This window comes from Sciurus carolinensis, chromosome 7, assembly GCF_902686445.1.
Source record: "Sciurus carolinensis chromosome 7, mSciCar1.2, whole genome shotgun sequence".
In the NCBI taxonomy this organism is placed as follows: domain Eukaryota; kingdom Metazoa; phylum Chordata; class Mammalia; order Rodentia; family Sciuridae; genus Sciurus; species Sciurus carolinensis.
In genome coordinates this window covers 153,343,859-153,359,527 of record NC_062219.1, presented here as the reverse complement: position 1 = coordinate 153,359,527, position 15,669 = coordinate 153,343,859, and the positions used below count along the sequence as shown (strand labels likewise).

Genomic DNA, 15,669 nt, shown 5'->3' with positions numbered 1-15,669 from the left:
GGAGAGTTCAGCAAGGTGGCCACACCGATCCCCACTGCGGGTGGACCATGCTCAGGGCACAGGGGGTGAAAATTCTCTTTCGGTCTGGTCAAGTGTGGGGGGTGGGGGTGCTGACATTTCAAATTAGCCCAGAGGCTCATTAGGTATGCTTGGTTACCTTGGTTGGGGTGGGGGAATATATTGGAGAACGAACTGGGAGAAAACGGAAAAAGTACTCCTGATAGCGGCCTCTGTGGTGTTTGAAAGAATCTGTCCTAGGAGCCAGATGTGGAAACCCCGCAGGGTCCGCTGGACGCGCACGCAGGCCACGCCTGCCCCCTCCAGGTGGAAACCGGCCGGGTCTTCTGCTCCAGACCCGAGACGGGCGGCCTGGTGGAGCTGGTCCTGCAGGCTGGGGTCAGGCAGCTGGCAGAGCAGCAGAAGGACGCCCTGTGAGGCGGCTGGCGGGGCTACTGGACGTGCTGGACTCGGACCTCAAGGTCCAGCGGATCCAGGCGCACTTGGACCTCAGGTACCTGTTGGTGGGTGAGGATATCCGAGTGCAGGAGCCGGGGATGCCAGAGGGCACCGGCCTTTCCCGAGGGCAGGCTGGGGCCGGCGGGGCGAGGCCAGCCAGGCCAGGCTTACCCTGCGCAGCGCCCCGAGCTGTGGCGCCCGGGCTTCTCAGTGAGCAGCGCCGCTGGCCTTTGTGCTACGCCGGGACTTGTTTTTAAACGCTTAACCAACGCGGTGGAGGAGAGAGGAAGAACATGGGAATGAAAACCACGGAAGTTCCACCAGCTCTGCCCTGGGGCTAGTTTTCCACAGGCCTGATATTTACTCATTGCCCAGTGAGGCACATCCTGATTGTTACCACTGTTGGTGTCGGGGTGATGTTGCCGAGCTGCGAATCGTCGCAGGACTTAAGGGCTAGGCCAGGCTCTACCCTGAGCTCCTCCCCCGCCCTCCAGTTATGTGTGTGAGTGTGTATGCATGCATGTGTATATGTGTACATATGAATACATGTACGTATATGTGTATACATGTCTCTGTACATATGCATGTGCATGTACAGGTGTATGTATGCGCACACGTGTGTATATGTATGCATGTGTATGTGTTTGTGTATGTGTGTGTGCATGTATGTATGTGTGTGAGTATATGTATGTATGGGTGTATGTATGTGTATATGTGTGTATGCATGTATGTATGTGTATATGTGTGTATGGATGTATATGTGTATGTATGTGTTTACATGTATGTCTATACGTATGCTGGTGTGTATATGTATGTATGGGTATATGTATGTGTATTTGTATGTATGTGTATTTGTATGTATGCATGCATATGTATGTGTGCATGCATGTGTATATGTGCATATGTATGTGTATTGGTATATGTGCATGCGTGTGAATGTGTATGCATGTATGTGTGTGTGTGCATGCGTGTATGCATGCATGCATGTGTGTTTATGTATGCTTGTATGTATGTTTGGCATTGGGAATTTAATCCAGGGACACTTTACCAGTAAGCCACATCCTCAGCACCTCCACTTTTTAAAAAATATTTTATTTTGAGACTGGATCGCATTACGATTTGCTTAGGGCCTTGCTAAATTGATGAGGTGGGCCTTGAATTTGGGATCCTCCTGCTGTAGCCTTCCCCATCGCTGGGATTACAGGCATGGGGTATCATGCCCAGCCCTCTAGTTATTTTTTACAGAACTCTTTCTAAAACACAGCATCCACTTCTCTTACTTTTAAAAGACCAAATACTGAATCAAAGACTTGCTTGGAAATCAACAAAACCAAAAGTTGTTCCCTTGACAGGTGAACGAAATTGATAAAGGAAAACCAAGAAAAATCCAGAGAAGGCTCAAATTATTGAAGTCAGGAATGAAGGGGGGGCAACTTTATGGAGTGGGAAGGACTAAACAGAGATGCTCTGACCCACGTGTAACATGGAAAAGGAACAAAAGTCCCCAAACGGTTTTCCCAGCGAACCCTGCAAAGTGCTGAAATGGTTAGCACAGCACTTCACAAGATTTCCCCCAAAATAGAAGCTGGGGAACATTTCCCAACTCATGCTGCGAGGCCAGCTCTACCCTGATGCCTAAGTAAGAAAAAGACACCACACAGAAAGAAAATGTGGACTAACCTCCATCCCAAGGGCAGAAGCACAAACTCACGACAAGGTACTGTCAAGCTGAACCCAAGCCTGTGTCAAAAGATATGCCAGACCAGGGGCCTCGTCCGGGGACACTTGGCGGCTCCTACCACTAGGGCCAGTGTACGAAAGATCACAGGCACACAGAGGGCGAAGCTGCAGTAACGGCAGCAGGCTCTGAGCCCGGTGCCCCCACATGAACACGGGTTAGCCAAGTGCTGACCCTCGTACCTGGAAGGTGGCCGTAGTTGGAGATGGAGTTGTTCAAAAGTATGTAGTAAGGATTAAGTCATGCCAGGCAGGGTGCCTCTTGTCCCTGAGCCTGGTGTCCTTGTAAGAAGAGAGGGAGCATGGACACATAGGGACACCATGGGAGGCAGATGATAAGAGACACAGACAACAGGGACGCCATAGACGGAGAGGACAGGAGACATGGACACAGAGGGACACACAGGGACACCACGGGAGGCAGATGATAAGAGACACAGGCAACAGGGACACCATAGACGGAGAGGACAGGAGACGTGGACACAGAGGGACACCATGGGACAGAGAGGACAGGGCATGTGGACACAGGGACACCATGGGACAGAGAGGACAGGACATGTGGACACAGGGACACCATGGGACAGAGAGGACAGGACATGTGGACACACAGGGACACTGTGGGATGGAGAGGACAAGAGATGTGGACAAATCTGTGTTACTTTTTCATTTTTTTTTTACAGCATCCCTAGAAAACCAACCCAGATCTGAACAGTTCTTTCTCCAAAGATGTGCAAGTGCCCATTAGCAGGTGAAAAGGAAGTGCAAATCAGAACCACAGGGAGACACCACTCAGCACCCGCTGGGAAGGCTCAGTCCCAGACCGACCAGGGCAGTGCTGGGCAGGACCTGGGCACCCTGGACACTGCAGTCGCTGGTCGGGTGTGGAAAGGCCCAGCACTGTGGAAGAGTCTGGCCAGTCCTAAGAATGCCCAGCACAGAGCTACTAAGCAGCCATGATTGCACTCAGAGGTGCTGACCAAGAGGAGCCAGACCTGTGTGGCTGTCCACAGCCCCTGTCACGATAGCCAGGTGGAACAGCCTGAATGTCCACCAGCCGAGGAACGGAGAGAAGCAGTGAGATACCCACACGACAGGTGCCGCAGTGCGGTGGACTGCGGGACATTCTGCTAAGCTAACGGAGCCAGGCGCAGAGGATTGTACCGCGGCGTGACTCCGTTTACACCAAGGGTCCAGAGTCGTCCAGTCCCTGGAGAGAAGAGCGGATCGGTGGTTGCAGAGACTGTGGGGAGCAGGGATGGGAAATGGCTGCTCATGGTCTGGGTTACCCCCGGGGTCGCGGGACTGTTCTGGATTTAGACAGTGGTGATGGCTGTGCCATCCTGGGAAAGCACTAACGGCCATTGCGATTTTTACTGCAGAGCCTTGGATTTTATGGTTTGTAAATCATATCTCGATAAAAAAGGTAAAAAGCGGGCCGGGGTACAGCTCAGGGGTAGAGCGTGTGCTTGGCATGTGCCTGGCCCCGGGCTCGATCCCAGCACACAGGCAGAAGCGGGGGAGGAGGGCCGGCCCTTCACTCGCAGGCCCCTGCTGCTCCTCTGAGGCCGCTGTGCTGTGAGATCAGAGGGCCTGTTTGTGAAGAGGAGCAGTTCCAGGGCCCGCGGGCAGGCCGGCCTCCCTCCCCAGCCCAGAGCTGCGGCCGCCCAGCTCCTGGCAGCACAGGCGGGAGCCGGCTGGCATGTGCATTGGCCCTGCCTACCCTGCGACGGGGGCCAGTCCTCTGCAGCGCGCTGCTCATGTTCTATGTGCAGAGCTGGCCTCCCCCCAAGGTCCTTGGAGCTGCCGACGTGACCCGAGCTCTGCGCAGGCAGCTGTCACAGGAGAAGCCCAGCTGCTTGCTTTTCAAGGTCTTGAGGGTCGACACAGCTGGTTCGCCCCATTCAGGAACATTCCAAAAGTCACAGTGGTGGGTGCGTCTCGCAGGCACAGAGGGGGAGGGACGTGGACCTCCAGGGCTTGTTGGCACTGACTTCTCCGGTGGGTTTCCTGCAGCACACTTTTCCAACGACCCGTCTTAGGGGGCAATGGAGAGCAAGCACAGGCAGGGTGTCTCTCTCCCTCCCTCTCTCTCTCTCCAGGATCTCTGTTGCCCTGGCTGGTCTTAAACTCCTGGGCTCAATCCACCTCCCTGCTTCCATCTCCCAGGCATCGGGATGCAGGTGTGTGCTGTGCCCGCCCTCCACAAGCCCGCACGTGCCTTCCGGGTGGACTTCTGCTCTGGGTGCCTTGCTTGCCACCCCTCCAGGGCACTGCACTGATTCCTAGTCCATGGTCCCTGTCCTCTTCTCATGAGCAATATGAGTAAGCATCACTTTGAAGTGGTCATTTTCAGCAAGGCTCACAAGAGACATGGTAATATTTGGGCAGTAAAATTTATTTCCAACAAATATTCCAATAAACCTAAAATTGACTTTCTCCATTATAATATAGAGTAACTTGATTTTTTAAAATAGCTTTTTTTTTTTTTTCTGGCCACAAAAGTAATATTTATAACCATGGGAAATGTAGACTATCCAGAAAGGCACAAAGAAGGGATAACCCTCCAGATCATCGAGTCTAGAGTTCCCACGCTCAAAGATGACTTTCAGTAGCCTTTGGCTGTATTCTTTCCAGCTGCTCCATCTCTGTGAACATGTAATTGTCAGGATGCTTCCAAGTCTGGTTCTGTGTGGGCACGTGTTTGAGTGCTGAACCTTGAACCTTCGGAGTCTGGTTCTGTGTGGGCGCGTGTTTGAGTGCTGGACCTTGAACCTTCAGAGTCTGGTTCTGTGTGGGCTCGTGTTTGAGTGCTGGACCTTGAACCTTCGGAGTCTGGTTCTGTGTGGGTGCGTGTTTGAGTGCTGGACATTGAACCTTTGGAGTCTGGTTCTGTGTGGGTGTGTGTTTGAGTGGACATTGAACCTTCGGAGTCTGGTTCTGTGTGGGCGTGTGTTTGAGTGCTGGTCCTTGAACCTTCAGAGTCTGGTTCTGTGTGGGCGTGTGTTTGAGTGCTGGTCCTTGAACCTTCCAAGTCTGGTTCTGTGTGGGCGTGTGTTTGAGTGCTGGACGTTGAACCTTTGGAGTCTGGTTCTGTGTGGGCGTGTGTTTGAGTGCTGGACCTTGAACCTTCCAGGTCTGGTTCTGTGTGGGCGTGTGTTTGAGTGCCAGACCTTGAACCTGGGCCTCCCCAATGCCAGGCAAGCTCCCTACCACTGAGCCACGTCCCCAGGCCTTCACTTCTGCTTTTACGGTGCTTCTTTTAACTTCATATACGACCACTCTCTCACTCCTTTCAGTGTCCCCTCACAAGGTGCTGGTGGCTGTGTGGAGCTCCTCCTGGACGTGGCCTGCAGCCACACACCAGCCCTCCATTCATGGACTTTGAGCTTCACTCTTAATGATGTGACCATACAGACGAGTCTCTGTGTACTTTCCCAGTTATTGTCACTGGAGGCATCCTGGGAGCTCGAGGTCTTGGGCCAGAGTGGCCGCGAGCTTGCCTTTTGGAGGCGTTTTTGAATGGAGTGGCTCTTTGCTCTGCCCTTGGCTTCCTGCTGAGGTGGTTGGCTGGGAGAGACTAACCCTGGGGCCATGTCCATGCCACAGCAGGTCCTCATGCAATAACACACATGTGGCCACGGCCTACGCTGCTGGGGTACAGAGTAGGGAAGCAGGCCCCCTTCCTTGTGGCACTCAGCTCCCCTGCCCCTTGCAGGCTGCCTTCTGGAGTGTTCTGGCTATGGCCACTGTGACCCCATCACCAAGCACTGCATCTGCTCCCAGCCATGGATGGAGAACCTGATCCAGCACTACGTCCGGGATGGGAGAGCAACTGTGGTGAGTCCTGGTGCCGAGAAGGCCATACCCACGAGTGCAGGCCATGTCCTCCTGTCCCAGAGCTCCTCCCCATGGCCACCTCTGGGCTTAGGCCTAAACATCCCCAAGAGGAGTTCTCTGCGTCAGAGCCAGCTTACCCCTGACTGGCAGCTCTGGGAAGGGCTGCTGTGGCCACAGGCCACATTTCCAGGGTATACCAGCCATGGATCTGGCTCAGGGTGACCTGGTGACAGGTCCCCTGGCAGGGATCTGCCTGAGTCGGAGCAGTGTAGAAACTCAGCCCACTCTTGTGGCCTGTCCTCCCAGGCAGGCACCAACAGTCAGAGCCAGGGCCTCGGCAGGCCAGGCTGCTCCCCTCCGTCTCCTCTCGGGAGAGAACTGTGTCTGAACATGTCTTCTTCTAGGAGTAGATTTGTGGTCTTGAGGATCCGGGTGGGAATGAGTGGCAGAAAGAACGGTAAGAGCTGGCGGCCAGATCATGTTCCTGCTCATATGCACAAGCGTCTAGAACAGCCAGGGTCAGCCACAATTCCGAGAACCTGTGACATTTACCATGAGAGCTCTGCCAAGCCCGTGCTTCTGCTCCCTCAGCTTCTCTGGTCCTGAATTGCTGTGCAGAGCTCTTTATGCTGGATTTCTGCCAGGGCACAGGAGGAACGGAGGCTGGGCTGAGAAGTGTCTTTGTGCTGCGGCACTTCACATTATTAACACCAAGCCAGAACACGTTCTGGGGAGGGTTGTGATCTGGGGGCTCGAAGGACTAGGCGGAGGTGCCATGCCTGTACGTACGAGGGGCGTTATGCTACTCAATGGTTGATGTTGGTCGTTTTGGGTCATTCAGCTCTCCAGGCGGCATGAACTGTGGGCGCCAGGAGGCCCTGAATCAAGCGGTGGGCACAGGGCAGTTTTGGGTTGTGGACTGATGGTGATCCGCTTGCTACGCGCGCTGCCTCAGGAATCTCAGTGAGTCACCACAACAGGGCTGTTTGGCCAAGAGCACGCGCCCACGCCTACTCCAGCTCTCGTTTTCCAGGGTGGAGTGTATTCTACGTGCCAGGGCTGGCTCGTGCTCTCCTGGTGCTGGCGGGAGTTGTGACGCAGGTACGTGCTTCCGCTTGCTCACCTGGACCCAGAGTGCCTCCCAGGATGCCATGTCTTGCCCTGACGTGGCTTGCTGGGCTTCTGAAGCTGCTGAACTGTCCGACTGTCACTTTTATGAAGACAAGCTGGTCCAAGAACAAGGCCAAGGTGCAGGTGCCTGCAGAAACGGGTTGATCCTGGGCCTCCTGCGGCTCTGGCTTTCCAGGAGGTCAGAAATCCAGTGTTATCCTCACTAGTGTCCCGTCACCTCTCCAGAGCAGAACCTCAGTGGCCTCCGTGGAGGAAAGTACAAACTTCTTGAAGAAGACTTTGGTTTTTAATTGCATGAAACAACAAACTGATCTGTCTGAATCCCTTTTATTTATTTTTAGGTATTAGAGATTGAACCCAGGGGTGCTTTACCACTGAACCACATCCCCACCCCTGTTTATTTTTTGTTTTGAGACAGGATCTTGCTAAGTTGCTTAGGGCCTTGCTAAGTTGCTGAGGCTGGCTTTGAACTTGCCATCCTCCTGTCTCAGCCTCCCGAGTTGCTAGGATTATGGGTGTGTGCCACCACGTTAGGCCTGAATCTCCTTTAATCTATTATTGTGAGGCAACAATACCACCAAAAAGAACTTCGTGTTTCTTTTTCTTTTTTCTCTCCATGGGGTGCCGAGAAGCCCAAGTGCCGCCTTGTTGTCTGAGTCTTCTTGAGCCCCACACTCAGCCCTCTGTGAGGAGAGTGTGGGGGAGTGGTTACCTCGTCCTCGGGCACGAGCATGGGTCTATCTTTCTATGAGTCTCTGAAAATGTACTCCATAATAAAAAGTAGATGCAGGACTGGGGATGTAGCTCAGTTGGTAGAGCACTTGCCCTGCATGCACCAGGCCCTGGGTTCAATTCCCAGCACCACACACATAGAAAAGTAGGTGTACTAAAACGAACAGTTACTCTTCGGAAGTCGCTTCTACTTAAGTTTTAATTGTGCCCATGTTCCCGTGGTAGGCTGGTGGAGGAGAGCCGGGCACAAGCACCAGGAAGCAGCTTAGGTTGATCAGGTTTTCCCGGCACCACCTGGGACGGGGTTCCTGCTGTGTGTGGCCTTAGTATCCTGCAGCTTTGGGTCCTGCATATCAAGCACAGGGGGCCGGTGGTGCTCCTGATGACTGAGCACACTCACCAGGCTGTGCCCCTGTGACCCCTGGCTGAGGGCTCCATCCGGGTCACACTGTGTGGTGCTCCCAGCAGCCAGAGGGGAAAGGGACTGTTCTTGCCCCATTTTATAGGTGAGAACATGGAGGCACAGAGGTCTTGGGGAATTTTCAAAGCCAAAGCTAAAAGGTTCTAACCTGAGGGTGAGAGGCCTGTCTCTTATTCACCTCATGCTACTCTTTGTCTTTACCTACCTTAGCATGGTCTTGATGTGTTTTCAAATCCTATTCTGCAGCGAGGGATGAGGTCCATAGGGCCAGCCTAGTTTTCACGTGCTGTGATAAAAAAATGAAAGTCTGGGTTGTTGCTAAATCATTCTGGAACTTACTGTATTATCACTTCTGCTGTTTTTCCTTCTCTGATTGCTAGTTTGATTCTTGCATCATTGACATTCCAGGGTGATAATGCTTTGGGGGAAAACCACTCAGCAGGCTTCTTAGGGAAAAGCTCCCTGGACACCCAGGTTTTGGGCTGCTCTCGGGGCTCCGCCCCTCAGCCAAGGACTCGCTGAGGCCCGTGGGGAGCAGCAGTGGTGTGGCTCTTTCCACCCTCGGTGTGTTCTGCCAGTTGCTTTCTGTAAGCTGCTTCTGCAACCCGTGCTGAAGCCCTGTCAGACTCTGGGACTCTGGACGGCCTTGCAGGGGTCTCGTAGGAGCTATAATGTCAACCTTCGCACACAGACGGCAAAACACTTCCTTCAGGGTCTTCCACGTGCTTAGACCCTGGGTCCCAGTGACCAATCCGAGTTGAGCTCTTCATTGTTCCTTTCAGATGAAAAAGGACTAAAAAGGAAAAAAACCAAGTACACCGTCCCGGACAACATGGACGAACAGAAGAGAATGGAGCTGAGGCCCAAATATGGTAAGACGACCCCCAAGGTTTCCCGGGGCCTCTATACGGTCTCCTCCAGGTGTTTGCCAGGGAATGAAACTGGGTCTAGGGGAGAAATAAGCTGAGTCAGCGCTTGAATTAGGAAGGAGGAGTGAGACGTGAACCCGGATGAAGGCCGCTGCCTCCATCCTGGGCACCTGCTAACTGGAACCCTTGGTCTTAGAAGTAGTGACGTCTTGGCAAAGAGCTGCAGGCACTGATGGGTGAGGGACGTGAGGTGCCTGTCATCAACTGAGCTCTGCCAGATGACCCCAGGGCCAAGCTCCTTTGGCAGCGGTGCCCCCGTGCTGGCTCTGCTCGGTGGATGCAGGGTGGCAGGACAGGCCGTGCGGTGCCCAGCTCACGTCTGACTGCTGGTCCCCCTAGGCCTGCCAGACCAGAAATGCAGCACAGGGCCCTCCGGACTTTAAGACCCAGCGTTTCCCAGCAGCTGCAGTAGCTCGGGCTGGAGGGGGAGTCTGACAGCCTGCTCCCGTTGGCTTCGGATCTCAAGTGTTAACTGAGGCACACTTCACCAGCTCTCTGGCCGCTGGGGCTGCTCCGCAGTGCTCTGTGCGTCTGCCTTGATGTCAGCGTTACAGCTAAATCCATTCTTACTCACGGTCATACTCCAAACACTGCCCACTCAGCACTGAGCGGCTGCCCGAGGCACAGTCCCCAGGTAACCCTGTGGACAGAGGCCAGGACTGCCTGGTGTGGACTGTAGTTAGAGGTTGTGGCAGCAAAAGCTTCAGTGCAGGTACAGAAGAGTGTGCACTTATTGAGTGCCTACCATGTGCACGACATAGCCGATGTCAGAGGTGTTTCGAGGGACTGCACCCGAGAGCTCAAGGTCCTCTGGCTGCATCAGCTCGCCCGCCTCCCCCTGGTGCTCACCCACCTCCCCCTGCTGTTCGCCCGCCTCCCTCCTGCTGTTTGCCCACCTCCCACCCCCACCCCCCCCCGCGCTCGCCCGCTCCTGGCATTCCCGCCCTCCTAGAAGCCCTTCTTGCCCAGGCAGGACTCAGTTGTTGGAGCTCCACCAGGTCCCCAGCTCCAGCCACCTGTCTTGCCTGTCTCCTGCCGCCTGCTCACCTCCATCATACCCTCGTGATGGCACCTCTGAGCTGCACGGTAACCATAGTGAGACCATGCTAGGAGCTTGCAGTGCCCCGACCTGCTTAATTCTCATCCACCAAGTTGTCTGAGGTGTGCACTATGATCAGCCCCATTCTGGAGGAGAGGAAACGGAGACCAGGGAAGTCTGGCAGTGGGGCCCTAGTCCTCTGCACTGCCCTGGCCCTGCCCTGGTCTTTCTCACCCATAGACGGGGTGGCTTACAGACCACAGTTCCTCTTGGGTCTGGAGTCTGCAGCAGACTCGCTGCAGGAGGCCAGCTCCTCCTGGATGGCACCTTCTCCCTGCAGCCTGGCCCGTGGGCAGGAAGGGGCAGGGCTCTCCACCGCCTCCTCTATTGGGACTGTCACCTTCTGTCACCTCCTGAAGGCCCCGCCTCTCAGTGCCTTCTCCTTGGGGGTCAGAGCATTTTGAGGGGCACAGCACTGAGATCCCAGCAACCTCTGTTCTGCGGTCCGCTCCCGGGCCCCTCCTTCAGTCTTGCACACCGCAGTCGTATTACTGTCTTCAAGCCGCATCGTGGTCACGAATCCCTCTGCTTGTGGGATAGAGCCCACACTTCAGGCCTTGCCAGGATTCAGGGCTTCTCCGGGAGGTCCTGGCCTCTCACTCACTATTTCCCGCGGGAATCATTTGCAGCAGTCTGGTCTTCTCTGAGTCTTTCTGGATGCTTCCCACAGTCCACACCCCTACCCTCTCTTCCGGTCCAGAGCCTTCCCTTCCCTGCACTCCCGTGCTAGGTGGAGCACCCTGGAAGCAGTCCCGGCCACAGCGGGGCTACTTCCTCCGCGTTCAGGTAGGTCTTACTTCTTGCCTGATGCAGCCGACGACTCCTCTGTCTATGTCTGCTGGTTCTCTGAAAGCAGGGTTCACGTCCCATTCCTGTACTGCTCTTATGTTAACCCTACGATGCAAATCTTTTGAACTAAACAGCAGAGTCATAAGAGCCTCATTTATTGAGTGCTCTCTGCGGAACACTGGGCCGAGGGCCTCATGGTCACTATCTCACTTACTCTTCACTGTGAACCCAACCAACGGGAGGAGAGGAAGGCCCCCAGGGTTGGGCACCTTGCCCAGGGCCACACATGGGAAGGACAAAGCTGGACTCAAACTCAGGTGTGACAGCGAGTCCCTGCTGCTGCTCACTGGGAACCTAAGCCGCTAGCTCTGCTGAAGGTTCAGGGGCAGTCCATGCTCCTCATGTGACCAGAATCCCGGAGCTGGAGGAGAAGAAGGGAGCCCCTCCCAGGGCAGAGTGCTGCCTCCCTGAGGCTCTGCTGCTCCCCCCTCGGCACCAAGCCCCGGAGCACAGAGCACAACTGCAGCCTGACGGTGTCCGAGTCTGAGCTTGACAGTGAGCAGGACACCATCTTCAGCCGGCCAAGGATGGAGAGAGGGCTTCCCAGAGTTTCCATGAACGGCTCCGTCAGGAATGGGGCTTCCTGCAGTTACTGCTTGAAGGACAGATGGTGGAGCAGCCGTGAGATGGACGGAGCCCACAGGACCCCTGTCTGCAGGACCACCAGTGGGATGGAGCAGAGAGCCCGCCTTGCCCTGCACACGACGCCCTCTCCAGCGGACTGGCTGTTTCATGCAGTAAAAGACCAGTTTCTTGGGACCGTGAGGCAAAGCGAACTGAAATGCCGCTCCTCCGACTGGGAAGCTGGTTAACAGCCCAGGTAAAACCCCTGAGCTATGTTCTGGCAGGAGTTCCACGTTTCAAAGCTGGCACGGTGATATCGCTCATGTCAAGACAGAGCTCAGCACCTGTGTGTCTAGAGAACCTCAGAGAACATTCTGTGGATGGCAGAGGCACGGGGCTGGGGAGGAACTGTGTTCTAAAGCAGTGGATAGGGCGGGGGGACCAAGAAGGCGGCATTTAGCATCGCCCTTTCTTTCTCTAAGGAAAAGCAGCGACCCTGAGGCCTGTCTTACCTGCTCACGTCAACCATGGTGGGACTGCCAGTTCTGAACAGTGCTGAGCATGCCCGTAGGCCATGCCAAGACGGCAGTCACCACCCTGGCTGGTCATCCAAAGTCCTGAAATTCAGTCCGTCTCGATGGAGACGGCGTGGTGCCGGTGCTTTGGGTCACTGCGGCACTTTCCACAACAACTGGACATGTCAACCCTATTTAAACAGCCTTCTCCTCCCACAGGGCAGCCCCCAGAGCAGGCGGGGACGCCTCTGCCCAGCTGTCAGGTGGGGCATGTGGGGTGCTCGAAGCCACAGACAGTGCCCAACCCACATGTCCCGCTCTGTCCTGTACAGGCGCACCCACAGCCGAGGCCTTTCCCACCGTGACTGAGCACTTACATGCTGCGGCCATTGCTTTGCAGTTTGGGGGGGAACAGCAAAACTGCACAAGTTTCTCTTCCCTTCTTCACAGCTTTGTGGACACACCTGTCCTTGCCATAGCTCTCGGTGGTCTCAGCATGTGGTTTTGTTTTCCCTTCAAAGTCGAGAACATTCACCTTTTTGCTTGAAGAAAGCATTTTGCAGTCCTATTTGACGTACACAGATTGCCAGTCTCACTCTTCCTGTGCTCTGGGGCCACTGCTAAGTTATACTAGGTGTCACTTGAACATGCAATGATCTGTGGCAACTGGATGGCTGTGCTGGCCATGCTCAGTGACTAGTGGGCAGGCTTCTGGCGTGGACAGAGTGGACCAGGGCGACTTGCTTCCAGGCTGGCTGGAGTGCCACAGAGTGCCACTCCATCACTGCTACTCAAACAGCACACAGAACGTGCGAATCGCTTATTTCTGAAAATTTTCGTCAATATTTTCAGACTGCAGTTGACCACAGGTAACATGTCAGAAAGCAAAATCATGGGTCAGGGAGGACTCCTGAGTCACGCTTACCTGGAACAGTAGAACTAAAATGTACAGAATGTAATTTCTTGGTGTATAATTTCTTTTGTTTATACTTTCTGTATAGCTAGCAGGTTCAATACAATCTGTCGTGTTAGAAGGCAGACGGGGTGCTTTTCCCAGCAGTATCTAGCCTCATGAACCGAGACCTGCCCTACCCAGTGACCGGGGTCACGATAGCTTTATGCACAATTTGGAAATTTCTGGCGCACAAGACCCCTACCGTCAACCCGGAAAAGGAGATAGTGCTATTCTCATGTCCAGATAGCCCTTTGAAGGCCAGAAAGGTTCGTTTCCGTGTCTGGTCCAAGGTCATAGTCAAAAGCAGTGGGTCTGGGAACTGACCACAAAGGCCCACTTTCCACTCCTCTGAAAACTCCTGTCTTGCAGGGCAAATTCTGGGAACCTTTTGGACTTTCTGAAAGTCCTCCTCCTGGGACTGATAGGAAGCCCTGTTGACAGGTCCAAGGGCAAAAGACTAAGAGAGATGGCCCACTGAGCTCTCCCGCCGGATTACGGCCAACGCTCTCTCGAGGCCTGCAATGTGCTGCTTGGGCCCTCCTGTCCCCGGCCATCTCAGCCTGGCATCTCAGATCCTTCCTCTTGGTTTGATGGGGAACCAGAAGCAAACACCACAGTAGTGACCAGAAGGCAGGTCTCCTTGTCACCCACTCATCAGAGGACCAGAGCGTGAAGTGGAACGACCACCTGCACTGTCTTGGGCCACTTATGGTGGAGGGTCTACGGAGGCAGAGCATTCAGCTGTGGGCGAGCGGGGAGAAGCATCTGCAGGGCTCCCAGGATGACGAGATTGGATTCAATAAGGAGAAGGGTGGGGGGTGTAGCTCAGTGGAGAGCGCAGGCTAGCAAGCACAGGACCCTGGGTTCAATCCCCAGCACTGCAAAACAACACAGGAAGACAAAGAATCCCCACCGAGATCCATGAAAGAGGATTCAACCCCGCAGCAGTCAGAGGCTGAGTGTGTTTATTAGCACAGAACATGCAGAGTCAGACAGGTTGTCACCGCACATGCGCATGCCTCCTGGTGGCTGGGCAGGGCAAGAGCCCCACTTCCATATGCGATCGAGCTGTGGTGGATGGTTTTAAGTCTTTGTTCTGCTTTTTAAAATGTATTATCTCCCCTTGTATTAACAAAATATTCCTTCTAATGTAACACTATTAAAGGTATTGCTAATCTGAATAAAAGTATCTGTCTTCTGCAATGCTTATTTTTTGGGGAAATGTGTTTTCCTCAGGCTTCGTTCGGGCTTCCGTGTAGAGGGCAGGCGGCAAACTGGATAGGCAGCTTGTTTCTGCATGTCCTGTGAGCCCAAGGGCATGGGCTTTGTGTTTTCAAACAGTTGGAAAAAAATACTTTGCGTCATGCAAACTGTATGAAGCTGGATGTGTCCTTAGACCCTTGTTGGAACAAACCCACTGGCATCCGCTGGCATCTGCTGGCATGAACCTTGCCGCTCCGTGCTGCAGGCAAGGTAAGCCATCTTGGCAGAACAGGTGGCCATGGATGGCCGTCTGCCCCCTGCTGGCGAAGGCTGGCAGTGCGGTGGGGTGGTGGTGAGATCAGGCCGCTGGAGCTGAGCTGCACGCCTAATCGAGCTTGGATCAGTAACGAAGCCAGCCTTTTAAATACGACATGTTGAGTCTCACGCATGTGCAGCAACCTACGCACCCTTAGGGCCTGCCACTTGACAGGCTTTGCCGTACGTGCACACCTGTGGATCCATCACCACCGTCAGTCAACGAGCAGGTACGTCCTGACTCCCGGAAGTTTCCTCGTGGACGTTGCAATCCCACCCTCCCTGAGAGATCACTACAGGTGAGCCTGACTGTTCCAGTTTCTCACAGGTAGAGCAACTGTGCGCCCAGTTTCCACCCCCTCAGGCAGGCCCCTCATTTCCAGGTCAACTCCAGTGGGAGGAATTTTGGCGAAGTAAATAATTGTCGAAGTCGAAGCTGGGCCACCTCAGGTGGGCAGAGGGCTCCGAGGTCACCGTTGGTCCTGCTCAGAGGTCTGCACAGTTCCCTAGGGACCAAACTGCTTTCTGAAAGCAAATGAACCAATGGTCATAGTCTCAACCACGATGACCTTCTGCTATGGTTTGGACCCTGTGTGTCCCCCGGAGCCCGTGTGCTGAAGGCTTGGTGCCCAGCCTGTGGCACTCTCCCAAGGTGGCCAGACCTCAGGAGGCAGGGCCCGGTGGGAGGACGTCGCAGGCCTTGAGGGGGGTGTTGGGACGCAGCCCCTTCCCCTCTCTCAGCTCCTGGCTGCTGTGGGTGAACAGCTTCCGTCCACCATGCACTTCTGCCAGGACAGCTGCCTCATCCCAGGCCCAGGCCGTGGACGGAGGGAAGCCTCTGAACTGTGAGCCACAGCGAGTCCTTCCTCCCTGCCGGTTTTCTCCGGTATTTTGCCTCTGCAATGGGAAGCGGATCGACAGGCTTT

General features: G+C 54.6%; 1 protein-coding gene across 1 annotated transcript in view; it reads left to right on the top strand.

Annotated features, from left to right (window-relative positions):
• Kiaa0319 (KIAA0319 ortholog) overlaps positions 1-12,637 on the top strand; it is a 52,961-nt gene extending 40,324 nt beyond the window's left edge. The window contains 7 exon segments of the mRNA XM_047559294.1: positions 354-427; positions 430-511; positions 3,941-4,083; positions 5,909-6,030; positions 7,064-7,124; positions 9,097-9,203; positions 11,632-12,637. Of these exon segments, the coding sequence (XP_047415250.1) occupies positions 354-427; positions 430-511; positions 3,941-4,083; positions 5,909-6,030; positions 7,064-7,124; positions 9,097-9,203; positions 11,632-12,003 (961 nt within the window). The 3' untranslated portion in view covers positions 12,004-12,637.
• The last annotated feature ends 3,032 nt before the right edge of the window (positions 12,638-15,669 follow it).